The 27,268-nt window shown below is 40.6% G+C and overlaps 4 protein-coding genes across 5 annotated transcripts; 1 reads left to right on the top strand and 3 right to left on the bottom strand.

The window, feature by feature from the left end:
- Positions 1-2,080: 2,080 nt before the first annotated feature.
- RB195_019254 (uncharacterized protein) lies at positions 2,081-2,454 on the top strand (the record flags this gene model as incomplete). Its single annotated transcript, XM_064187022.1, has 2 exons — positions 2,081-2,141; positions 2,303-2,454. The coding sequence occupies 2 exons, from the start codon at positions 2,081-2,083 to the stop codon at positions 2,452-2,454; spliced, it is 213 nt and encodes a 70-aa protein (XP_064042903.1).
- A 2,992-nt stretch (positions 2,455-5,446) lies between these two features.
- RB195_019253 (uncharacterized protein) lies at positions 5,447-20,963 on the bottom strand (the record flags this gene model as incomplete). Of its 2 annotated transcripts, XM_064187021.1 has the most annotated exons (52): positions 5,447-5,487; positions 5,573-5,712; positions 5,774-5,935; positions 6,006-6,163; positions 6,220-6,355; positions 6,420-6,544; positions 6,963-7,144; positions 7,241-7,328; positions 7,389-7,529; positions 7,798-7,958; positions 9,889-10,060; positions 10,127-10,237; positions 10,289-10,429; positions 10,496-10,600; positions 11,928-12,119; positions 12,204-12,303; positions 12,882-13,009; positions 13,069-13,229; positions 13,296-13,461; positions 13,522-13,633; positions 13,713-13,802; positions 13,865-13,962; positions 14,041-14,166; positions 14,223-14,309; positions 14,365-14,499; positions 14,607-14,714; positions 14,789-14,932; positions 15,091-15,201; positions 15,434-15,469; positions 15,551-15,604; positions 15,765-15,869; positions 15,924-16,055; positions 16,951-17,067; positions 17,138-17,281; positions 17,339-17,427; positions 17,498-17,664; positions 17,861-17,963; positions 18,020-18,122; positions 18,187-18,366; positions 18,423-18,560; positions 18,628-18,724; positions 18,833-18,990; positions 19,041-19,124; positions 19,187-19,336; positions 19,470-19,607; positions 19,687-19,769; positions 20,001-20,085; positions 20,147-20,254; positions 20,314-20,400; positions 20,463-20,619; positions 20,682-20,848; positions 20,919-20,963. In XM_064187021.1, 52 exons carry the CDS (start codon positions 20,961-20,963, stop codon positions 5,447-5,449), a joined length of 6,348 nt encoding a protein of 2,115 aa, XP_064042902.1. The 2 variants fall into 2 exon arrangements, with proteins under 2 accessions (XP_064042902.1, XP_064042901.1); XM_064187020.1 differs by having other exon boundaries at positions 15,434-15,604.
- A 600-nt stretch (positions 20,964-21,563) lies between these two features.
- RB195_019252 (uncharacterized protein) lies at positions 21,564-22,654 on the bottom strand (the record flags this gene model as incomplete). Its single annotated transcript, XM_064187019.1, has 3 exons — positions 21,564-21,932; positions 21,988-22,156; positions 22,533-22,654. The coding sequence occupies 3 exons, from the start codon at positions 22,652-22,654 to the stop codon at positions 21,564-21,566; spliced, it is 660 nt and encodes a 219-aa protein (XP_064042900.1).
- A 2,259-nt stretch (positions 22,655-24,913) lies between these two features.
- Positions 24,914-25,219, bottom strand: RB195_019251 (uncharacterized protein; the record flags this gene model as incomplete). Its single annotated transcript, XM_064187018.1, has 1 exon — positions 24,914-25,219. The coding sequence occupies one exon, from the start codon at positions 25,217-25,219 to the stop codon at positions 24,914-24,916; it is 306 nt and encodes a 101-aa protein (XP_064042899.1).
- Positions 25,220-27,268: the final 2,049 nt, after the last annotated feature.

Raw genomic sequence — 27,268 nt, 5'->3', positions numbered from 1 at the left:
GAGAACCCATTCTTCGAATACCACTTTCAAATCGTGTCTACACTGTGTAGGGAACGAAAACGAATGAGTGTTTTGAGCTAAAAGTTTGCGCGATTTGACGTGGAATTTTATCTTTATCAGTGAGATGACGTCTTACACGTCATTTTATGCCAAAACTTCATTCTTTATGTATGTATGTATGTATGTATGTATGTATGTATGTATGTATGTATGTATGTATGTATGTATGTATGTATGTATGTATGTATGTATGTATGTATGTATGTATGTATGTATGTATGTATGTATGTATGTATGTATGTATGTATGTATGTATGTATGTATGTATGTATGTATGTATGTATGTATGTATGTATGTATGTATGTATGTATGTATGTATGTATGTATGTATGTATGTATGTATGTATGTATGTATGTATGTATGTATGTATGTATGTATGTATGTATGTATGTATGTATGTATGTATGTATGTATGTATGTATGTATGTATGTATGTATGTATGTATGTATGTATGTATGTATGTATGTATGTATGTATGTATGTATGTATGTATGTATGTATGTATGTATGTATGACATATATATACATATACGTACATACGTACCTCTAATAACCGTATTGTTCGAGCACCTTAGATGGCACCATTTTCATGGACTATAATTTTTAGGGGGTTAAAATCAACTTGCTGTGAAGAATGCTTTGCTCTTATTTTAAAACGTAATTGCGTGCTGAGAGCGCTTTTCGATATACTATTTTGTTTCGTTTCTGTCTTTTTTTTAATAAATCCACATGTTGCTTATGTTCTACATCCTACATTCTACTACATATGTGTGGTATTCTGGAACAGTTAACGGAAATTTTGATTTAAAAAACCTTTAGGGTCAGAGTAATTTCAGTAGAAGTGCTGTTCAGCAGTAAGAAGAGTTGTGCAAGCGAGGGGAGCACATTGAAAACCCGAAAGCTGTAAAATTGGGTGCGACGGACAGCGTGGAACTGTTGTACAGTATTATTTTGCAGTAATTTTTTTTTTGCGTGTCGCAGAAGTTAAATGGCACGTTGCAGCCGTTTGATACCCGTGGCTACTGCGCGCGTTGTTCATCACCTCTATGACTCCTCCGTGCGTTTGTTTCCTTGCACGTTTGCCTCAGCTTGGTATTGTGCTCTTCAGAAAATGGAAACACGAATGAAACCGGCTGCTTAAATAGTAGCCAACAGCTTACATAATTTGACAAAGAACGTTACCTTTATCAGTACGATGATCTTCACATTATTTTATGTTAAACATCATTCCTTGATAGCTGTTGAGGAAAATAGGGAGAACACCCATTCTTCGCGTAATGCTTTAAAATTGTTTATATATATTATATTCGAACCGAAGTAGTGTTTGAAGCTAAAGTTTGAATATTCTCAAAATGTAGAACTGACGCGTTTAGAAAAAACTATGAAATTTTTTGTCTTTATATACATTAAAAAAGAAAGAAGAAAATAACAAAACAACATGAAAACAGAACTCTTATTATTTACAGAAAATATCACTACCACTAATTTTTGAATTTCAATTTAAAAGTATATTTTGGTTAGTTGATGAAAGTGAGCGAAGCGAACACCACACAAAGTCTGAGAGTCCGGCGTAAGCCGGACGATCAGACTTGTATATATATATATATAAGATAGTGAAATACAGCCGGATCTTGTACTGTCGCGATAATTCTATGAGTTTTGAAACGGTGTGTATGTGGTAAGCTGAACCCTTTTCGAAGCCGTTCTTGCTCGCATGGCTGTCCTTCACCTAACACTTTTTCAATTCTGTTAAGATCACTCTTGTAAAGATCTTATAAATGACAGATAGTAACCAGACGGGAGATATTTGCCAATGTAACGTTGGCCTCCTTCTTATACAACAGCACGCTCTTGCAAGTCTTCCACTGTTTAGGAATCTTGCATTCCGACAGGTTACGTGTAAGACTTGTAGGTGTGATTCTGTTAGGGCGGTTGCCGTACGGTTACTTACCGACATGATAGTATGCCATACTTTGCACATGAGAACCCCTGCGATGACACGTCCGTCTTCCCTCAGATGATGACGAGGCAAGCAGACATTGTTGTCAAAAGTGTCAGAGTAGGAGACGTAGATGATGGTTGTTCGTTTTCTTTTGAGTTCTGGAAAGAACTCGAGTGGCATATATAGCGAGCCGAGGCTTCCCCCTCTGCAGCTCCAGGCAACGCTACTGCTCTCACCTCTCCTTTTATCGCCTGCAAAGCTTTGCGCGCTCAGACGCAAATTCTTGGTTGCATGCAGTTCACGGAACTCCATGCCTCGATGTTGGTGTACTAGCTCAAGAATTCGTGGAGGCGTCGCTTGTCCTCTCTCGTGCATTCGTGGAGTTCAGCAAGCTGATCGTATTCCTCGTCGATGTTACCCATCGCGGTATCTTCCCAAGAGCCGGCTAACCTAACGAAGTTGTTCAAAAGAGTGAATGCTTTTGGCTATACTCGTGTTCACGATACCACCAAGTCCACCAACTTCCCTATTGTCGCATGTTCCTAAGAACAAGTTCTTCTCAAGCTTTACAAATGGCGTCGTTCCAACTCGATCAATCCCATGATGTCGTACTTCCTAGCTTGCATTATCAGATTTTTAATAGCCACTTCCGATGCAAGTGTACGTCAGCATTTGTACATGAAGAATACACGCTCCCAGAAGGAGCGTGTATTCTTTGGCAAGAAGCCATCGCTTTGTCTAAACATCTCGTTAATGATCAGTGAGAGACCTGAGAACACTTGGCGTCGAAAAGCCGAAAAGTCAATTCTACACAGCAGATGGACTTTGTGCGAGCTCTTGTGGTAGATCTAGAGGGTTGGACAGAGCAATATGCAAAACCTGCACACTTTATACAGATGCGAGCAATTGTGTTAGGTTACAACATCAGCACACTGATAAAGTTGAGGAGTTTATAATTCAAAGATACGATGTTTCGTATATAAGAATAGAGGATAAACTAAACTTGTAAATGTAAATAAAGTAAAATAAATAAATCTTGTAAATAACGAAATAATTGAAATAAATCTTGTAAATGATAATAAAATAAATAAATCTTGTAAATAAAGTAATAGTACAGAGATTTGTAATGCTTAGATTTGATTGTTATGACAGCATGTTAAATTCCTAAAGACATCATCCCACGAATGAGGGGTGGTACGGGTTCCAGGTGGGTTATGCCTATACGGGGTGGTAGATTATGGGGAGTAGGGTGATTCCGTCCATTTCTTCCTGGGTGGGGGCGCAACAAAGGACGTCATAAGAAACAGCATTTCGAGGTCGTCCGTTTCCACTGATAAGGAGAAACGGACGGAATCACTCTCTTCCACAGTCTACGACCCCGTATAGGCATAACCTACCTGAAAGCCGTACCACCCCAGAAGAATAATAGAAGTTGTGAAAATAATGCGTTGCATTATCTTCACAACTTCTATTATGTTATTTACAATGTGATGTATTTAATTCGTTATTTGATGGTTTGTCCCAAAATTGACAACTGACTGTGGATATCAGATATTCACTTGTTTTGATTCCTTCTCTTTTACTCAATAGTTTTCACTCTTTGGCGAGATTTTCTTGATCAACCCACTTTAAAGCAAGATCGCAAAGGTTTGTTCAGAACGCATTGTATATTTCCCTTTTCTCTTTTTCTTGTCTTCGTACTCACGACCCCGCGTATTTATCCCAATTTCAATGCCATTCTTTGTTAGTATTTTCTCAAGCTAGGCATGGACCAAAAGGTGTGGAACTATGCCAGCGAAATTTAAAAAATACTTCACGCCATCTATTTTTCTAATATTTCGCATCTCTTAATATATGTGCCCTTGAAATCGACTATCCCCTCGTCTTTTTCTCCTTGCTCTCTTCATTTTCTCTCCTCTTTTGCCAAGTCTTACGACTCCTGTTGAAAAGTTCTCAACGCACGCTCTGCGATGAGGCGGCGTAACGACCCTGCTTTATACACGCCCGAGTACATCAGTGCACATATATAAGAACAATTAGGTGGTAGAAATGTAGGTACATCAGTGGTATTTTTTTCGGTACCTCAGTAAGAATGATGAGTCACTTCTTCCCTATAAAGATCGTGATGAACATCGTTAGCCTTTTTTTTTGTCTCAACAGCGGTTGAACAGCAAGAATACAACTTGATAAAGAAGAATAATACGATCTCATCCTCACTTCTAATAAACCGAGGGGAAGTGATCTCTCTTATCACTTGTCCGCTTGTTGCTCCTCAATTCACTCGAGCAGGCATCGGCAACAATACTATTTATCTTTTTCGCCTAGTAGTTTCTGCCCGTTCAAGAGACTCTACTAGCGCCACACACTCCTTTGGAAGAATTTCTGAAAACATATCGCTATCGAGTTTTGCCCTATGCCATTCATATCTCGTGAGACCAAATCGTTCACATTACCTTCCAAGCGTTTTCGTCAAAGCGCTTCACATGTCTTATCCTATTGTTTATATTATACTTAACTTGACGTATGCTGCAGCGTCCTTTCTCTTCGCTCAGTGATAGATGGTACAACTCTGTATCCTCTCTTTGACTTACAGGTTGTATGGGATCTCTAGTCACACCTTTTTGAACGTTCAGGTATCGCTGGCAGCACATAAGTCCTGCTTAAAAGGCGTCCAGATCTCCAGAACGTTGTTAAAACAAAGAAGAACAATTTACGATAGTGAGCTGGATGTTCTCGCTCTTTTCTTCTACATCATCAATCTCTTGCATTATTGCAAGCACACTCAAAGTGCTCAGCTCCAAAGAGAGATCGCTTCTCGCAATTGAAATGCTTTGTCCCAAACCAATCAATGTGCTTCGAAATGTGGTAACTACTAACCAACAATAACAAGTTCACTACATCTTGCGCAAAGTACATATGTGGAGAAATATAATGCGTGCACTCAGAAAGAGAGTCATTAGGTGGACAAATTTGTCCATAAAATTGCCGACTGTCGGCTGTGTATGTCATCGTTGCGTTCCATTGTTGCACGATCGATCGGAGGTTCGAAACCGCCTTAGTGCTCACCAAGCATTTCATCCCTCCGGGGTCGATAAATTGCTAATAGACTTGTCTGAGAGGATAAAAACACTGACTTGACACATCGGCCAGGCCCGCAAATTATTGTATAGCCCAGTTACACGTTCCTACGTAAACCTCAAACGATTCTGAATTGAAGTGAATGTGGGAGGTTCATCCCAAGCGGATTGATTAACGCCAGACACTTTATCCTTCACATAGAAAATGCAACCACAAATTGCAATACAACAACAACAATGATAAATCCGATCTACCAAAGACAGTAACCTGTTTTGTACAAGCAAATACACTGGTTATATCAATAACAAAATGAGAACAACTTGAGAGCAACGGTCTTGGATAGTGGCTAGCGATCGTGAGATCTTAGTCGTCATCTCTCCTTCGTTTCCTGCTTCGGCTGTGATCTGAAACTATAGCAATGGAACAACCAAACCCTTGAACTGAATGGTTTTCACAAAAAGATCAACCCAAATATATTCATGATAATACCTTCGACTTTCACTGAAAAGTCAAACTCTTGATCCGCTCCCAGGTACGAATCACAGATGAAATACAATTTGTACTCAAATCGACCTGCGGACTGTGCTACGAAATCCAACTGCATTTTCGCCTTTTCGTTAATTGTTAACCTGAAATAAGCCATCGGAGAAAATTCAAAGCCCTGTAAAAGCCACCAGATTAGGAGTGGACCTTTTAATGGAGTATAAAGCATTCGCGGCTGGGTCACCGACAACAAGCCACCATCCTTCCTCCTTTCGCTTTTGCGGGAACAAAGGCGCTACGACTGGAGGTGCCAGACCGTTAATATGGTTCTCCCTTTCCATAGTTACGTTCACCAGTAGCGTGTCGCCACTGGAATTATCAGTTTTAATAAATGGCTTCCATGATGATTGAAAAAAGCGAGGAATAAAAAGAAACTTACATATTAACAGAATCACTTTCCAACTCATGTTCAACTTCTATTGATGGATAGTTGTTGCAAAACTTGGCAACATCAGCTAGTTGTACGTCTTCCATACGCAAAATATCCCGTCGAACGTCGTCATCTAACTCAAGCAACTCAAATACTGACTCCACTTTCTGAAAGCACAAATATCATTAGCGAATTCCCCGACAAGTACGAATATGTTACCAACCTTTTGCTTCGCACGTTCCAATAGACCACTATTACAATGAGGTAACTGCTTCAGGTAGGATTCATTACTGTACATCGCTTGTGTCAGCATCTGCGATAACTCCATTGCATGAATAGCAGGCGACAACCAACCATTGCTAAAATCCAAGGTAGTTCAATACGCATATTTCTAAGACAATATAAAAAAGACCACGAACGAACCTCGATAACACATCTACGCATGCTTGTACAAGACGAATAGCTTTGAGTACAGCCATATCCGTATCTTTGCTAAGTTCTGCCGAAAGTTGTATACGCGAAAGATGTGCGTGTATGAGCAAATTAACCTAAAAAAATATTCAGAAATAGTAGGAGTTGTCTTCCATCATCATAATTTTCTAGTTGAAAAAGTGACAACTCAAAAGATGTTTTATTCTAGAACCCGTAACGATATCTACTCTAATCAGCCGCCCCAATGCACATAATTCTAGCTTCCAATAGCAAAATAGTTGATATGCGCAGTAGAATTCTCAGTAACTTTGAAAAACCCAAAGTCCAAACAAATCACGCTGTCTAGAAGTCACTGCCATAATTAAATCCTTACGGAACATAACTTCGAAAGGAAACACATAGTCCTTAACACTTAGCTAAGACTATCTCAGAAATACTAACACATACTGTTATCGATCAAGGAGCACAACGTTATCAAGAAGTGGTTCATTCGAAAACAAATTTTACGGGAAAACATTTCTGAACTGTCTGTACCTTAACATGAGGATCCGAAAATTTCTGATTCTTAAGCTGTCCTGGCAGGCGTGCAGCAAGCTGTTTGAGAACCACGTCTTCGCGATGCCGCATAGGAATAGATGCAAACTCGCTAGCATTTGCAATTATCTCGATCAACGCCCTTAATTTAGTCTTTGCTTGCAGCGACATGGAGAACAGTTCTAAAAAAAATTACGGCTAAGCAATTCAGAAATATATAAACCTATCAATAAATGTGAAATAAAAAATTTAGTTAAAAAATATAACAAAATAATCACCTATGGTGGTATAAGAGATGTAATAGTAAGCTGCGATCATTCCTAGATTCAGAGGCATTGTGTCCATGTCGTCTTTGATAGCAATGCACTGGAAATTTGCATTAAGAACTTCCGATTCTCATGTAGGAAAAGAAATGGCACTGCATACTTTGCTATTTTCCAGGTCTTTTAGTGTATTCTCGACGAGCTCAGAAAGTGCATCAGAAAGGTGACGATGCGAGATTTCTTGAAGATTGTAGTAGTTCGGATTCTGCGTCATGCGACGGTAGAGGAACGTCCACGTCAGGTACTACGAAGAAGACAATTTTAGAAGTGAAATAGAAAAGCCTGTCCCAGGATTTGCAAAGATTTAACACGCGGAGGGACTCGAACCCCCATTTCCGGATCCGGAGTCCGGCGCCTTCTCCATTAGGCCACGCGTGCACGGTTCAATCAATTCGATCTTATTCTCAAGTTCATTTGAGTTCAGTTTGGGACTGGATAATTCACATATCAACAGGAATGTTTTAAGATCACACATTTATATCATCATAGAAAAATAAAACCTATAGACTCACATCGATCGCATCCTGTTTATTCTCAATTGTTTTCGTTACAATTTCAGCGTTGAAATGATCATGAAGACAATGATCAAGATGAGATTCAACGGGTAGTGGTTCGTAAAGGAACTTTTTAAAGAAGTCCTTCTTCGATGACTGGCACATGAGCACACATTTTGCTGAAAAAGCAGGTGTCGCGGCGGAACTTTTTAAACAAGCCAACGTTCCGTTAGTGACAGAAAAACCATTCACCGACTGCTTATGCAACAAACAAGTTACATAATACATCATTTAGATTATTATTAGTTGAATAAAATTCGTCTTTCCCACGGAAAACTTGAAGAAAATCCGGTTTATTCTCTTGCCATCAATATTGAGTCAGATATTAGTTATTCTCGCCGCGTTAAACGTTGATAACGTAACTATTAACTCAGACGTCAACTAAACAATCGAGTCTCGATGTTGTGTTTCGATGTGAAACAGCAATTGGTTAGGATCACTACTTTTTTTTTGTTATTTTCTTTCTTTCTTGTCCCTCCCTCTTTGGTGACCGAGAGCACAGTAGCACAAAAAAAAGGCATTGAAGTTATTTTAGATGTACTTCCTAAAGATCGCAGAGATGTTACTGGTGGGTCCACCACAAAAACAAAGCGCAAGAACAGCACGAAAATTTGAGAGAGAATGAAGTACTTAGCTATCAAGCCGTAGCTAGTATGGATGGATTTTGCGGCCCACTAGAAGCATGAAGCTCTAGTGCATGAGAGGTATAAACAAAAACAGGGTGAAGATAAACTAAAATTGAATCACTGCAGACTCGTTCTCATTCACGTTGAAAACACTTAATGTTAAAACTATGAAAAGTGACGTGACACAAAAAAATGCAACTGGAGGATAGAATGCAGGAAGAGACACAGATCCCGAAAGAGAAAAAAAGATTCACTGTTCAAGGTAATAGCGGTGATACATGAAGATGTTCATGAATGCAAATGAGGAAGAACCTAATCTAATACCGGAACCGGAAACGGAACGCACGTCGACAATTACCACGTCGCAATCCATCCAATTTTTCACAAGTTAAGACGCTGGGAAACTTGTATTACTTAACTGTTCTGGAAAAACATAGTTCACCTCACAAACTGTTATGCATAAATGGAACAACAGGGGCCAAAGCTCACCGCCTTACTTTGCTTTGTTTTGCCAAAAAAAAAGATGGTGAGTCTAATGTTAGGAGCCCCTCTATTTGATGGAGATTCGAAATAATAAACAAGTATCAAATATGCACGCTGAACTGAACTACTTAAATGTGTGTAAATGAAAGGTATAGCACAAGTGAAGTACTCTAATTCATTGTTCAGTGTTGTGCGAGTGGCTACAAAGCGACACTACTTTTACCGCTGCTCGCGCAACGGCAAGGTCAAGCGAGTGTTCCGTATTACAGGCACACACTTGAGGTGATTTAAACACAGTGTATCATATGCTACTAGATTCTCATGTCCGTCCAAATTTTTTTAAATTAAGTTTTCGGTTTACTCATTTCTTTCCGGGATTTTGTTAAAAATGTAGTGCAATAAACTCGGTCTGAATTAATATTAATATTCTTATTATGGATAGTAGAAAGTAAATAGAATATTTAATTTAAAAGATAATTTTGAGCGGACATGAGCATCTATTAGCGTATCATACACTTTGCTTAAATCGCTTAAAAATTGTGTTCTTACGTATTAGAACATGCATGAACAATTCCATCACATCAGAAGAGAAGTAGGAACTGGTTGGCAGAACGCGCTCAGAACTTTGAAACATTCTACCAAATAAACAAAGTTGGAAATCAAAAGTCGCGGGAAAAAATCCAAGTATTGTACTAAAACAACGATGAATGCAGTGAAGTTGTACAAAAAATTAAGAGCAATGGCTGAATGGCGCTAATGAACTGAAATTGAGTGAATCGTGTTTCTACTTAGTCCACAAATCATTCATTCACTACTAGTACTTTTCGTTAGGAAGCTCCTGCACCGTAAAAGAGGGTCAAGATATATGACTATTCAGAGAGTTTTCTTGAATGTTGGTGCACGTAACTACCTCCTGTGTAATTTGAAATTTATTACTCACCGTCAGGATCTCTCCCAGGTCTATTAGCAAGACCAACCATATGCAAAACATCTCCGATGGGATAATCTTCGTAAACGTGATATTTTCCATTGTAAAACTGAGTATCCATAATTACTACAAGATAGGCTGCCATATTGATTTGATAGCACATTGTGCGGGGGGCAATGCACACCTAAAAAGAATTAAATGAAAGGATGGTGCATATATGTATAAAACGAAAAACGTGTCGTTATTTGACCTGAATAGCTCCACTATTAAAAAGCCTCTCAACAATCTGGAAGTCCTTAGTGTGAGTGCCTTCATGTAGAAATCCAACTCCACAGAGTAGAGTTTCCCGGAGTGTTGGGTCCTGTTGAAGCATTTTTTATAAGCTTAACTTGCAGAATGGATACTCCTATACCTGAAGAGAATTCAGTAACTTGACGAATATCTCGTCCTTTTCATTGATGTGCAAAAATCGCTGTGGCGCTCCATCTGCATGTGCCATTGTCAACATATCAATGGCAGTAGAACGTGACTGGCGACGACCAGGAACAAAGACCTTTAAGAGGAGGTAACCGCTGAAAATGGCCCAAAAAATACTGGAAAGATCACGAAGTAGACACACCAGAGCCGGTTTTGGATTGAGCTTTCCAGCATGACGACTGATTGACTGATATACTGGACGAACCATTGCCGCAAGACGTGATGCTGTGTGAGATAAATTGAAACCCTGTAAATGACTAGATCTGATTCCTAGTTTCTAGTCACTAAAATAAAAGTTTTCATTTTATAAAAAATTTGTATTAGGCTTCAGGATCAATGAAGGCTATCAGGAAATAGCAGGCGTTATCTAGGAATACTATTTTCAGGATTTCTTTGGAGTCTTTTATTTAAAGTTTTCTTTTTAAAACAAAGTTATTTCTTCCTGTTGTGATGTTTGCTTTGAAACTCTCACGTATGAGAGCATAGTTTAGCTAAAAAGATGTAACTATTGGCACATCTAACGACAGTAATATGTCAAGTCATGAAACCATTGTAATGTGTCCCAAAATACGTGTGCTATTCAGTCATTTTGTTGTCCAAATCTCTTACCATACCTGTATTTGACCCTGTATTTCCTACACTCGCTCATAAGTGCTGTTGTTCAGGGGTCGAGGAGTGCACCCTCTGTACTCTCACCACACACTCTCACAAATTAGTTTGCTCCTTACATTCAGAACGGTACACAAGTGTCACCCGACTACACTCATCTTCGTCACGCCTTCCTTTCCCTTCGAGGATCCCTTCGCTATCACTAGAGAACTGACGATGCCTGTCTATCACTATCCACTTATTAAAAGGTGGCTTAGCAAAGACTGGCAGGGTTTAGAATCTCGGTCGATGCCCACGGGTTGTCAGAGTTCGATCTTGCAAGAGAAAACAGTACATGTCTTTCTCTCTTCTCTTACTAAAGGAGACTCCACTTTCTTAAGACACTTATCACTACAGAAGAGAACAGGGTCATATCTAGCGCTTCTTGGGTGGAAAGAAATTCAAATCTGAGAAGGTCAGAGAGGAACTCGACGACTTTTTAAATCCCAGTTCTAGTCTTTGTGGGAAGAAAGAATCGAGAAGAAAGTTGTGCTAACACCGCCGTGGAATGGGTGAATAGAGATTAATTTTTTGAATGGGACATTCAGAAATTTAGAGGGGATTTTTGCAAAAACCTGATGTCACGACAGCTAAATTTCTCTCTAATTAGATACCGTTAAAAAAGGCAAACCACTAGCGCTTACTTAGTTCTCTAGAAAATTTTCACTAAACATATGACCAAGCCAGTACACAGCCTCCCCTGGAACATATAAGACTACTCGTATGAGTGGACACATTCTTACATTTTTTGCTTCAGCCAAACTCTATTTCTTCTAAAATCCAAACCAAGAGGTTTCTCATATCGCTTCAATTCACATAATTGGGCATTTAAAAAACCCAGAGACTGAGTAGAGGTGATGTAGACAATTGAAAAATTTAAAATATAATTTGAAATTTTAAGAAATTCAAACTGAAACGATGCTCACTTGGATGTAAAGTTCCAGCGGAACCGGGCGTGTGTTGGGAAGGAAGTTGAACGTTGCAGCAGCAGAGCAGCCCAACCAAGCTCCCACATCGCGAGCGTTCGTCAGAGAAGACGAGAGACCGACTATACGAACAGTCGTATCCAGTTGGGCGGACATATAACGCATTCGAGAACATATTACCTCCAGAACGGGCTGAAATGAGAGCAATTACCTTAGTTAGAAGCCTTTGAAGCACTGAGGAAATAGAGAACGAAATATAGAATTCTCAGAAGTTACCCCAATAGTTCCTCCAATCATGTGTAGGTCATCAACAACAAAAAGTTTCACAGCCTGCACATTCTTTCGTTGTTTCCAACGACGAGATACGTTATCCCACCTATAACAAAGACTTTAAAGGAGAACGAGAAGTGGTGTCCCCATCTTGGAACAGATAGGTTTCAATGTTTCATGTTCCGTAAAGAGACACTAGACAGATAAGATATAGACTTCACATCAAAGAATAAATGCAACTGAGATGCAACGGAAGCAACAACGTAATAAATATTTGTGAAAAAGGACTTTTCATGTTACTGAAGAACATAGAATAGCCTTTTAAAGGCATCTCCCCACGAATCTGCGGTGGTGGTAGGTAGAGTATTCGTATACGGGCTCGTAGATTATGGAGAGAAGGGTGATTCCGTCCATTTCTTCCTAATTCCCGTAAAAAAAATGGCCAGGAAAATACGGATTCGAGCGTTCCGGCGCGCTATTTTCTACAACGAGTCCGATTTGAGCCCGCCAGCCGTGTGCACACTCTGCATCTTCCGGGCCGTTTTTACGCCAATTGGCAAGAAATGGACGGAATCACCCTTCTCTCCATAATCTACGATCCCGTATACGAATAGTCCACCTGAAATCCATACCACCCCAGATTCGTGGTATGCTGCCTTTAAATAGCAGTGATTAGACGAATACCTTTCAGGAGTGGCTATAATGAGCTTTCCACGTTGAAGTAACTTCAGATCGGTCGATGGCTCACCAGTTAAAAGAACCACAGTCCGATCAAGCGCAATTCCAAGCCGATCTTGCCAGTCATTGTAAACCTACAAGTTTTACGTACTTAAAAAAGAACGTTTCTATGAGTGAGAATCACAACCGAAACCTTAGCAGCCATATCTTCCATTGGCGTGACATACACACATTTCGCATCAGGATTGTTGTCAAAGTGACGAAGAATTGCTAATTCAGCACAAGCTGTCTTCCCAGAACCATTGGGAGCAGCAATTAGCACGTTGTCATTGCTTTCATACACAGTTCGAAAAACTACAACAAAAAAAGGTGTTTGCTTTCACTGAAAACTATCGAAATGATTCTATTCATCGCGCAAACCTTGTGTCTGTATTGGATTGAAAATCTTTATTTCCTTTGCCTGGAAAACTGCTTCGAAATGTTTGTTGTTTAGTGCAGATATGGGCAGTGGTTGTAAATCGAGGAGTTCGGTTGGAGGAGGATACTTTTCGGGAAGAACAAGATGACGGAAAGAAATTGGAAGGACCTTAATGTTCGTATTTAAAACATGGCATCTATCGAGGAAGGGAACTATGTGTAACTTCACCGTTTCTGAACCAAGCCATCTGTCGGAAACAACACGGACAAAGTAGAGTGGGGGTAGGGGATCAAACACAGGCACGAACATCTTGACAACATGTTCCTCGGTGCAGAATTTCCTGAGACGGCATATATCTTCGTAAGTTAAAAATGAATCCTTTAACATTTGCATGTAGATATAAACTGGAATGGACTCACTGCTTAAGGAGGAAGTACTCGTGATGAAGAATAAGTTCCCCGTCAACATCCTCTACGAATATCCAAAAACCTTCAGCACTACCATGAACCCTTCAAATACATAGTCCAAAAATAAAATAGAAACGTTATACGAATACGTGACTGAATATTACTTCTCATCCCACTGAAAGTCCGGCGTTATAGTCAGCTCAATGCGTAGGGTGGTCCTTGTGATGGGTTGAATGAGTGTTGTCATTTCTAGTTTGGGGAACTGAAATTACTTTGCTTTCTTTCCCACACAGAAAAACTATTCCTCAACATCAAGCCTATGTAGGACATTAAGAAGCACCTGTCTAATGAACTTGTACAGCGGTTTGCCCATCTTGGGCATTCTTATAAGTTCTCCGAGTTGATGCTGGTCCAGATCGTAAAGACGCTCAAAGGAGTAGTTCCTCTTGTCAATACTACGAACTATCTAAAAATTGAATGAATTGGACAGAAATACAAGAATGCTGAAAAATCCAAAACTACCTCTGTTGGTATTTTCTTAAATTGATGTAATGGATTCAGAGACTGCCACTGGCGGGCGGTGACCATCTTACACAAGCTCAGGACCTTCTTAAACGAATCATAAGAAACATTTCAAAACATTTCATAAATTTTTAATACGAACCAAAGCTAACGCGGCCCATCCACGCCATAGGACAATCTCGTACAGAGCACGAAACAACCGCCCGGCTGACTGAGCAATGAAAACCATATCGGATTGTAATGCAAATCCATCGAGCTTCAGCTGCGATATGTAAGCCTTAAAAGACTGCTCAGATCTTCGGATATCAAACATACTACCAGCACTATCAGATCCCTCTAGCCTCGTACTGGGCAAATCTACTGCTATTTCCAGAAATATGTCACCTGTAGAAGCACGTTTGTCTTTGCACTACTCTCGTCTAAACTTTCCTTAATCGGAATGGGAACATGTTCTGCGAGTTTTTGAAGCTCAAGCTTTTCCTCCTCACGCACCTAAAAAAGGAACATACCTAACAATTTATGTATTTCAAAATGAAAAAAGGGAATGACGTGATGACGAAACAAACCGCAATATTTTTGAATTCGTTAGAAAGGGAGAATATGCGGAATAGATCGATCTCTGTAGCAGTCGGCTTTAGCAGCTGATTATACGTTTGCATTGATTCGAAGGTACAATAATAGTGGGAAGCGATACGCCCCAATTCGGTTGCCTAAACACAATCTTTCCGAAGAAATGTTGATAAGTTGCACGGAAAGCTGCAACAAACTAACAATTTTCTGAAAATATTGAGTAAAACCACTCATTCAAGAAAGATCTTCAAAAAAAGCAAGAGGACCGGAAGCCAGAATAATCATCAAGTAAACCAACCTGGACAAGTCCACTCTTCTTGTCATATTTAACAAGGTTGCCCTTGTCAAGTTGCAAGCATGCTGTGTGGATCAAATCTGCACGCCGCTGCTCCAGAAGAGGATCAGATTGCTAGAAAACAATAAAGAAAAATAAGTTCCTGGATTAATGTGATGAGCACGAAAATCGGTTGAAATCCAGAAAATAAAGGAAGAGAACTGTAATTGGGGGGGGGGAATGACAGAAAATAATAGAACTTGCTACATTCACTATAAGTGCACATATAAATTAGTAGCTGATCACAATGTTGTTGAAGTTAATATAGCAGAACGTCAGGAAAAAAGAGAAGAAGAGCAAAACAAACCGCTTGGTCGGCTGGGATACCATACAGCGTCGGAGACTTCAACATACGGATATAAAGATATGTGTAGCCAAGCCAGGACATAGCATCGCTTACGCTACTAATTGTGCCCAAAACTACCTCCGCATTGAGCATATCAGGAAGACGAGCGATCATTTGGCTTTCTACTGGGAGCTGAAAATAAAATGAAAAGCAGTAGGTGAAAGAGCAAGGTTCATAATTATTCACAAAGTAATCAAATGTTTCCAGCAGTAACAAGGACCTGTGGTATTCTTAAACTCTCTCTATTAACACCATAACCATAATTGTGATGAGAAAAACAATGACCACATACTTGTTGATTCATCAAGGAGAGATAGAACTGCAGCTCGGAGTGGTTTGTGATTAGAATACCTTTACCCTTCGAATCGTACTGAGGACGACCAGCTCGACCAAGCATCTGGAAAGGAAAACAGTAGGACAGACGATAAAAAAAGTGTCTAAAATCAATTACCTGCATAACATCAAGCGCTCCTAGCTCGGTCCATCTTCCCTTTTCTGGATTGTAGATCTGAGTTCCTTTAATGATGACCGTGTGTGCTGGCAGGTTGACACCCCATGCCAATGTGGCAGTGGAAAACAGGACCTATGGATAAAAAATAAAGAATAAAATGTCTGGCGTTAATCAATCCGCTTGGGATGCACCACCACGTTCACTTCAATTCAGAATCGTTTGAGGTTGACGAACGAGTAACTGGCCTATACAATGACTTGTGGCGGTTAGCTGATGTGTCAAATCAGTGTTTTTATCCTCAGAGACAAGTCTGATACCAATTTATCGACTTCGGAGGGATGAAAGACTTCGTGCGCACTAGGGCGGATTCGAACCTCCGATCGATCGTGCAGGAAGCGGAACCTCTAACTACACAATGACTGGCGGTGGCTAGCAGATGTGTCAGTCAGTGTTTTTTTATCCTCCCAGACAAATCTGGTACCAATTCATCGACTCCGGAGGGATCAAAGGCTTGGCTGGCACTAGGACGATTTCGAGTGTGGCTACAACAAACCTTTACAGCCGACTGGGCCACACTGCTGTTTATTTGTAATCCAAAATTTCTGCCACTGTGTTGTGTGCAAGAACTTTGTGCTCATATGATAAGATCTGACAAGATATTTCAGATCCTACCTACGGCAATGACACGCTGCCTGCACAATCGACCGGAGGTTCAAATCAGCCCTAGTGCCTATCAAGCCCCTCATCCCGCCGGGGTAAATTGGTACCAGACTTGTCTGGGAGGGTAAAAACACTGATTTGACACATCGGCTAGAACCTACAAGTCATTGTATAGGCCAGTTACACGTTCGTAAACCTCAAGCGATTCTGAATTAAAGTGAACGTGGGGGCGCATCCCAAGCGGATTGATTAACACCAGACAATTCATCCTTTATGAATAAGAGGAGAATGAATAAATTATCTTCAAGCCATTTAATCTGTGTGCAGAGTGAGTGCAACAGACAAGTATAAACAACGAAAAATATACCTGTATATGTTTATCTGCAAACAAATCCTCAACAAGAGTACGGTCAAGCCGATTCATACCAGCGTGATGGATCGCGAATCCATAAGGAAGAAGATCTTTCAAGTCGTGGTTTTTCACCTAAACCTTGGAATTGCGAAGCCAGAAAACAGCACTTTCACAGAAGACAAAACAGTGACGAAATTGTTACCTGTTCGGCCTCTGTTCGAAGGATCTCCGTACTTGCACTTCCCTCCCTCATGAAAGCACTCAACGTATCTTTTTCGAGGCAAGCATCACGGATTGCTTTAGCAGTTTTTGCCGTTTCCTTACGTGAGTGCACAAATATAAGAACCTGAGATAAATCGTTCAAAACAAACAGAAAAACCCCTACGAAAGCGGTGGAACTAACCTGGCTTTTACCAGCGTGCTCCATGATTTTATCATAAACCACTTCATTCATTGCTTGGAATCGTTTAAGAGCCTTCTTCTCAGTGACACCTAAAAATAAAAAGTCATTTTCTTTTGCATCCCGCAAGCGTCCATTAAAAAAAACATTCTAGACAATTACCGATATATTGTTGCTCCAACGGTACAGGTCGATAGCTGTTGTCAAAATAGTACAAATGCTCGGGTTTTACCCTAAGGAATGTTCCGACATCTTGGTAATTAGGAAGGGTTGCTGACAAACCAACAAGGCGACAATCATCATGCGTTTGCTCCACCTGTCGCAGAGTCCTGAACAGCATTAATAAATTAACATTAAAGAAATGTTATTAATAAGGGGAAAGATCAGAACTTTCTTAAATTGAATCTATTGGATTTTGAATCAAATGGTCGGTCTCCTTTACTGAGTACCCCCATGACCATTACGGTCAACGATCCATTTCATAATCTATCGAATATCATCCAAGGTCTGAGCACAATTCTCTACCTGACTACAATAGCTTCAAGAACAGGCCCACGATCATCATGAAGCAAATGGATTTCATCAATGATTACGAGCCGAACAAGTTGACTGTACGCACGCTCTCCTCCTATAAACAACATTATTTAGCAGTTAATAAAACGTTAGATGGGTGGAAAGTTCAACCTTTTCTGGACACGATATCATATTTTTCAGGTGTACATACAATCACCTGGGTGGCCATGAACTGTTCCTTGCTCATTTGAGCATCCCCAGTCATTTCTCCAACCTGAAACTACTCATTGTTATTGAAAAAAAAAGAAACATGAATATTGATCAGTTTCGAGAGGTACCGTAATTCCGAAAGGAGCCAATCTCTTTGTGAAATTTCCGACCATCTCTTGTACAAGGGATTTCATTGGTGCAATGTAAATGCATTTGAACTCATCCACTTTCACACTCCCATCGTCGTTAAGATGTTTCCCAATTTCATGAAGAATGGTTAGAAGAGCGACATTAGTTTTTCCGGCTCCCTGAAAATAATAGCACACTCAAGCAAAAAGGGTAACACATTATACATTAAACTTACTGTAGGCGCGCATAGCAAAAGATGTTCGTCACTGTTCAATGCACTTTCGCAAAGACGAGATTGAATCCTGTTAAGAGATTTGAATCCATCGAATGCTGGTTGTGCCCACTTTGGCAACTCGCTTATATCAATTAGTTTCTAAAAAAAATCAGGTTAACAAACCAATGCAGTGCTGCTGCGCCAATGTCGCAAACAAGACACTAACTTCTCCCTCTGCAAATGGCCTCGGTTTGAGAGCAGGAACGTGGATCTCCTCGTAACTCTTCTTTTGTTTTCTATAAGATCCGTCAGGTAGCTCGCATCTGAAACAAGAAATTTCATCCAACAAATAATTAGTCATTTCCAAAATTAACAGAGTACAGGCTGCAATAAAGTTAAAGGCAAAGCACATATGAAAACAAACTACTAACCTCTTGTTACTCATCAAATGGCTACCCTGCGAGAATGCCAGATCATCTAGGTCTAGCACCTTTCTGCCTGCTAGCCACTGACCAGCTGCAACAGCCTCTTCACCAGCGGCAGCGGCAGCTCGCCTTTGAGCGGTCTTTTCTCGTTTGGCGCGTTCCGTCTGTGATGCAAATATGGAATTTAGGAGCAAGATAAGAGTAGACCCATTACCTCAACAATATCAGCTTCATCGGTCTCAAGAAGCTGAGCTAGAATGTGATGCAACTCAGGGCGAGATTTCATCTCTTCTTCAATCTAGAACAAGGTAGTTACAAAAATCATATCTCATTTGATGCTGTATATATTAAAACATTTGCCTTAGCCTTTTCTTCATCCTGAGCCTGTTTCAACAACGTACAGTACAACACCATGTGTCTGTGTTGACGGAGAATGCGGATAAAATCGAAATGATCGAAGCCCAATAAGAGGACGAGTTTATTTTCACATTCTCGATCGTCCACGGAATCCTAAATACCAATATATTAAGGATAGAAAGTAGATATGAACAAAACGGGAAAAATGCAAGATAAAGGTGCATAGACTCTTTCTAGTAGTTCAAAATAGGAGTAAAGACAAAAACGAGGAACTAGTTAAACACACTTTCAGAATACCGAGAACTTCGGTTACTTTCTGTTGCGCAACAATGGGATCGTTGAAGAACTTAGCAAGTGAACGCTGAATCCAGTGAGCGTCAATATCACGTGGGTGTAGCGCATCTTTTTTGGTGCCTTGGTCCTCCTGAAAGCACAAATAGAAAAGCGAAACATTTGTTGGATGACAGTGATATCGTTAAAATTAGAAAGGTTTGCATCTTCACCTCGTCAAAGCCTCCTCCTTTTAGCGTTTCATTGTGCTCTGCTTCTTCTCCGCCTTCGTCATCGCTTGAGCTTTCATCAACATCTAAAAGTTTTAATGAAACCACTTGGTAGAACAAAATTGCAATCTACTTCAAATGTCTGAATCCCCGATTTAGGTATTCTGAAAGCAGGACTATGCCTCATTTGCTGCGCAAAGCGCCGGACGCCTAATTGAATAATGAAGCTAAATGCAAGTAGAGAGATGGAAACGGTAAGTGCATCTTTCATCTTTACTCATGTAACAGATTAGTAGATCCATGTAGAAGCAGCATACTTTTGATTTCATCTATAACAGCATCCTGCTCCTCATCTGACTCATCAAAGTGTACATTTACGCCTTCATTTTCATCCAGCTCATCCTAAAAATTACAAAGATAGTTGTTAATCATTGTGAAGAAAATTTTGGTAGGTTTTACAAACCATTTCCATTTTGTGTTCATCCTCCATTGAGAAATCTGTGATTTTTCTTGCTAAATTTATTAACACAGCAGTTCTTTCATCAGTGAGAGGCCCAAGCAGCAGTTCCACCTCAAATAAAGATGATTATACGAAATTCTCTGAGAAACAGTGATGAGAGCAAAACTTGCCTCCTTTTTCTTCTCCTTTTCACGGATCTTCTCTGATTTCAATACCGCGAGCACTTCATCCGCGGCACCACACAAAATGTCTCGAGGCTACAAGCAGAACCGTTGCTCACAGTTTCATTCCAGCGTATCACTAGCTTGAATCATCTTACCTGATCGCCAATAGCTTCTTGTATGAAAGCCAAGATAACCTCATAAGTCTGCTTAGTTTCTTGTGTTCGTGGTTTATAGCTTCCCATAAGTTCTGTGTTATCACCAATGACCGACTTCGACATGATTCGGAAATCCTCCTCATCTGCCTTCTTCTTTCTGGAATCAAGTGCGCAAGCTTTCTCAGACAGTGATCAGAAAAAGAAGTTAAATGAAAGAACCTCTTCTTTTTCTGCTCATGGATTGGAGCTTTGGTTCGCATGTATTTATCACCCATTTTCATACCTTTCAGAACACGATCAGAGAGAGGCAGTACCTCACCTGTGGGTTCCTCTCGCCCACGACGGTCGGTAAGGTTATAGTCAACTTGTAGTACCAAGTTTGAGTTCTGAATATGAATATAAGAATCGAAGGACCAAACACAGAAGTACAAACAAGGATGAAATAAAAATGCTAACTTGGCGATACTCATATTGTTGCACACGTGCTAGTTCATCAGCCATCTTGCAGCAATAGTTCTATGCCTGAATTCAGACGTATCTGCAGCAAATTCAAAGGACAGACACTCAACACGAAACTATTACATGCCAACTACATCAAAATGTCATCAGGTATGAACATATGCCGTAAACCAGTGAATGGTAGTAGAGTTAAAAAAGAATAAAACTATTTATAACATTGAACAACTACCAAATATTCACAACCACTATCACAGGTCAAATAATATTCCATGTTAATAACTCTATACTAATACATCCATTAGAAGGGTGGTTAGCAGAACAAACTCGCGAGCCTTCCCAACATTGTCGGAGCTGAATCGAATGACTAATTAACAGGATGGTAGCAATAGTTCTTCTACTATGAATTATTATTCTATTATTATAAACTTTAGAACATAGAAAGTAAAGAGAGTGCATCAATGAAGAAGAAAACAAAAATAAAGGGGAAGCTTATGAAGTCGACTCTCGGGGAACGAGAAATTTCAACCGCTTTAAGATAAGTAAAGTAGTGATAAAGCCCAAGAATAATGAAAATGAGAATACAAGATCATAAAGAGACCGTAACGAACGTAAGTTCCTGCGTGGAGTGAAGGACTGCCTAAATCAGTCCTTCTTAACAGTTTGTCGGCGTTTAGCCAGGATAACATCGGTGTCGTACTTTACAATGGTTTGAGATGCAGTCACCAAATGAACCAGACTGATTATTGACTTAACAAACGCTATAGGAAAAGCAACAGCAGCAAGATACGAAAGCAGATAAACGTTGAAAATTGCAGGACCAGACCAAAAGGCGCGTATATAAAGGATCAAGTAGAACGCCTCATTCCCAGCGCACATGAATCCCAGGAACAAACGATTTGTATAGTAGAGATGTAGTATCGGATTATCACTCTTTTTGTGGGAGTCAGCACGTGTCAAATCAGTGGCATGAAGATGAAGCCAGTGCGAAGCAACGTCAATTACTGTGCTCATCTAGAAGTTTGAAAATAAGATAGAAACAGAGCGTCTTAGCGCTATTTCACAGTACCTGGATCCAGAACATCCACGATGGATAGAATCTGCACAATGCCATACATAGCGCCATCGTACCGCATCTATCTGTGAGCTGATCGAGCATAGCACCAAATCTGCTGCTCTGATTATAGGTGCGAGCAGCCCAGCCGTCAAATGCATCCAAAGCAGCACTTAGAGCATAACTAGAAAAAAGGAACACTAGGAAAGATAATTTCTATAAATAGATATGTCAAGTCTAGATGGAAAGATGCTTCAGCTGGTGAATTAATAAGAGCATGAGTAGCTTCAATACTTGCTCAAATCCCTTTTTTCGTTGGTTTCTGCCCACGAATACACACAAACGAGGCTAGCAAACTCGTTCATCGTTTGCTTCCTACTAGTGATCAAAACTGAATTACTGCAGTTCTAAAGAAGATATAAATCAGTAATACTATCCAGCTTTTTCTCGTCTACATACGAACACAAAATCACACAAAACCGATTTAAACCGACTTATTTGATGAAACTATGTAGCAGCTCCAGAACGAAGAGAAATCCATTGAAATACCATAAACTCACCAAAACAGAGCAATAAAGGGGCTTTCGGCCATTGTATAGAAAGAAACAACAGCCAATACAATGCGTCCATATCCTATCAAATTAGGATAGAAGAGGAATACATTCGGCACGTCTTCATCCATCTCTAAACTTTCATCTTACGTCAGAATCATCTAATCCAACTTTTGCTACAAGAACCGAAAGACAGAGATACGAGGACCGAGGCACAACGCCGTAAATGCGCAACTTCGAAAACGATTTGGCAGCGCAGGCGTTCTGGAGCGGTATCTGAAGTTGGAGCGCGTAAACTAATTGGGGAAGGACGTGAAGGCGATGTGAACGTGAGAATGGTTTCTTAGTTGAGGAGGACGGCGTGTAAAGAAAATGAGAAGGTGGTGAAAGTGAGAGACCAGCTTGTAGTAATCATTGTAGTGATTTTGTTTTGACAAGATGACTTAATCGAGCGTGAAGACAGAGATTACCCGAACAACAAAAGTAAGGTGTTGGCGGTCAAATTCCATGGTAGGAAATTCATCCATAACGTGCCCGGTAACAAATGAGATTCAGATTCACGTGTGAACTTAATTAACAACTACAACATCCTCTCCGTAAGGGAGCGACTCCTTTAGCAGCAAAAAGTTCGTTGTCCAGCTCGGTACGAACCACCATTTGAGGTGTGAAAGACCTGAACTGCGGGAAATTAGAAGTCGAATTACTGAGAGAGAATTGTTAGGATTTGAGGACGAATTTCCAATATGTCCTCCATTTCTGGACAATATAGAACATTAGGAGCTTGAGTATGTACGCTAGGAATAGTCATTTCAACAATTTATAGTGATGAAGAAAAATAATTATGTTAGGAACTGCTCGGAGAATTCATCGTCAGTTACTTCACAGGGAAGAATGTGATGAAATTCTCAGAGGTGAAATTGTGCAAAGTCTTAGGATAGGAAGGGAAATTAAAATAAATGCCAAGATTTTGAATCGCTTGTCTCCTTTTATTGCGTACACTGTGTTTTCGTTATTTTTTGTGCGGACAATCACAAGTTTTTTCGTTCTATAGAACCCGGACGATCAACGCCTTCCAAAAACTGTGTCTGTAAGTCTTCGAGACCGAATTCAACCACACCTCTAATAAAGAGTGGGAATTCCCTGCGCTAAGAAACAATGACATTGCTTTTCTGAGCCTGCCCTAACCCAGAATTAGCTTAGAGAAACAATTCATAGTATCGACCAAAATATTTCCTAGGAGTTCGAGGCGACACGTTCAACTAAAACTTCATCCGGCTACACACATACTAGTGACCGGATGTGTTCAAATGACTAAGCACGTGACACTGCCTCAACACATGCTCTCTCTGGTTCACAACTTCCCACAACTGCGTCCAGGTCGCACCCAAATTATTGAGTTCATTTTGAGGCGTTTATAGAAAACGTCCATTGTTATGTCGCACTAAGCGAAACAGGGACTTAAGGTTGATAACTATGTTTTATTACGGCTTCTGTTTCTAGTCTTTTTGTTGTGCGACGTCATTGTTCCTCTAACTCGTGGGAGTGAAAAAAAGGAACACATCACACGTCAACGCTAAACCACGGCAAAGAATCAGTCGAAAAGATTTTTCTGCGGATGCCTACGAGACATTACGTGTTCAGTCATACGCCCATCAAGACTCGACGAAGCCTCTCCCCAGTCCATTCCTCCGTTTGTGGAGACGAATACAACTTCCCCAGATGCTCTCCTGGCGGTGGAGACTCAGAGAATTCTGCGTTTACGAGGAAATGAGAAAAAGATGAATGCATTATGCATTGCAGGAATTACTAAACTACAAGGAGCAATGAAGGAAAGAAAAAAATTGCGAATGATGAGCCTGCGTACAGTAGGTCCGTAATGTGCATAGAAAATGAACTTGTAGGGACACCTGGAAAACTCGAAATTTTGTTCAGAAATCATCCTCAGAAAGTTCAAAGATCCCAAAAAAACCACCTCTTCTTTCAAATGGTCAGAGACACAGAAGGTCCCTCTCGCAAGCACCAGCTTGCCATCCATAAGATCAGTTTTTTATCGTTTTCTATTCCACTTATATTCACTTATTTCAGAACTACCAGCATTATAAGTGAATTTCGCGCAAGGTTACTTCTGAGGAGAACTTAAGACATAAAAGATTTGGCGCTTGCAGGATATCACGTTACTTCTGAGGAGAAATACAAGGTGACCTTAAATTTGTAACGTGTATACATGGGGGAGACGCATCCAGTGGCTTCAAATTGCGCACATGAAGGTCCCTGTTAAAACCGTATTCGTCTCGACAAGATCTCCAACTGAAAATCGCAATGATCTCTAATTCCGAAACAGTTAGTAACCTGCGAACCGCATCCCGGCATACTCTTAAAAAGTTTCGTGATTACTGAAGGAGACCAGGTTCTCTTCCAGCGCGTCTCCTATGCTGCGTCCCGGCAATTGATAGGCAGAGTCCGATATTTGTGCATCGAGAACGATGAACCTCCTTAGGACATACTGTATAGGTAATTGCTTCGGCAAGGCATGGTCGGAGGCATGTTCGAAGACCTGCGATGGCCTCTTTAGCCCCGCACGAGATGCATTGATTGCGACGATATCTTCCCATTTGAGAGAGCCCAAGCGAATGAGCTGGAAGGCAACGTTGCGTGTCCACCGTAGGCAAAAGATCGTTTAAGCGCGAAGCGGACATGTCCTGGCTCTGAGAAACATTTTTATGAGGGTTCCATACAGAATTTATCTTGCATGATGACGAAGCAAAAGGGAAACCAAGACTCAGTGACCGGAGCCGCAAGAGGTACTTTGGCGGTGCGATTGCGATTCTCTGAAAAATCCAGAAGTGGAGTGGTACTAGAACTATAGAAGAAAGATTTGTTTTATCGTTGACTAGTGAGGTGGTATGCACATATTCATACATAGTGATTTGTGGTTCCACGGAGAGTATACAGATTCGAACCAAATGAACACAAAGCTGGTTAAGAAGCGGTTTATTTGGAGCATGTGATACTTTCAATGCGCCAGACATTTACAGCAACGCGCTCTTTTCAATTAAAAGTTTCTCTCAGAACTCCAACTATTCTTCAACGTCGTTCTTCCACAAGAAACATTTTTCAAATGTCCAATGGCGCTTACATACACAGATCTTCTGAAATTTCTTCTAGAACCGAACGCAATAGGCTAGGTATTGTTGTAGAAACTAGAAGGATTGTCTCGAATGTTGTAGAAACTAAGGAGGATTGTGCGAGCTTCGACGATGCTCTGATGTGCGAATCGACGTTGCTTCAGGGAAAACACACAGAATCCTTGATGAACAAATTGCCTTTGATCACAGAAATCACTTCCATTCTTTCCGGGATAGAGAAACACCCGCATCAACAAGAGATTATAAGTCAACGAACCAAGCGCGCGCTATGTGTGATGAACCAGAGTTATGTTTGTGACAGTTTTGTATGGTGAAAGTCCGTGTACTGTAAATTATAGTTCTCTTTTTTTCGTATCTGTATATCATATATTACAAAGACTGTTTGTAATATATGTTCTATAGCACTATATAGCATGTCTGCTCAGAAATCTGATTTCTCTGGAGTCTCCCTGGAATTTAAAAAAATAGATGCGTAATCTAACATCTGGCCCCTAGTCAATGGCTTGAATCTCAACGCTACGTAAAGTTGCTAATCGCCACAAACTCTGATGAGACAAAACCTGCAGCGCAAACAAAGGGAAGGAATATTTTTGGGGCTGAACAGTAAAGCAGAAAGTATCAGAGTTTTCTACGCCTACTGAAGGAAATACCCTTCCCTTATGTATTTTTTTTGCGAAAGTTCGAGGAACATAGTGCTAGGAAGTTGCTTCAGAAGGTAAGAAAAAACCACTTTTAGAAACGGAGAGATTTCAGCTATAGGATCCTATGACGGTACCGCTGATGATGAATGTCTGTATAAAGGCATCACCCCACGGACCTGAGGTGGTACGGATTTTAGGTGGAGTATTCGTATACGGGATAGTAGATTATGGAGAGGGGTGTGATTCCGTCCATTTCTTCCTAATTGCCGTAAAGAACGCCCGGAAGATGCGACGCCGCACAGGGTTGGCGCGCTCCAATCGGACTCCTTGTGGAAGATAGCGCGCTGGAACGGCCGAAGCCGTATCTTCCGGGGCGTTTTTACGGCAATTAGGAAGAAATGGACGGGGTCACCCTTCTCTCCATAATCTACGGTCCGGTATACGAATACTCCACCTGAAATTCGTATCACCTCAGATTCGTGGGGTGATGCCTTTTATGTCCTTTGGATCTTTCGCAGCAAAAATAGTGACTGGTAACTTGTTTGTTTCTGTTGTGTTGAGGAAGACAGCAAAGTTGGCCGTTTTTTTCCCTTTTCTACTTTGAGTGCCTTTTCAGGAAAGCTGTCTTGTAGTATTTGAGATGTTCTATAATATTGTGCATTGACAACATAATGTAAAAACGGGCTGCAAGATTCCTTTTCATGTTTTGTTCGTGAGCTCACCCGATCGGAGAAGCCTATCTTCCTTGCTGTCCATCGTTTGAGGTTTACGAACGAGTAACTGGCCTATACAATGACTTGCGGGGGCTAGCCGATGTGTCAAATCAGTGTTTTTATCCTCCCAGACAAGTCTGGTATCGACCCCGAGGGATGAGAGGCTTTGTGGGCACTAGGGCTGATTCGAACCTCCGGTCGATTGTGCAGGCAGCGTGTCAATGCTGTACGTCGAATCTGAAACA

The sequence above is a fragment of the Necator americanus genome, chromosome II, assembly GCF_031761385.1.
Source record: "Necator americanus strain Aroian chromosome II, whole genome shotgun sequence".
Lineage (NCBI taxonomy): Eukaryota > Metazoa > Nematoda > Chromadorea > Rhabditida > Ancylostomatidae > Necator > Necator americanus.
Note: the sequence above shows the minus strand (reverse complement) of the source record. Positions and strands in the feature narration are given on the sequence as shown.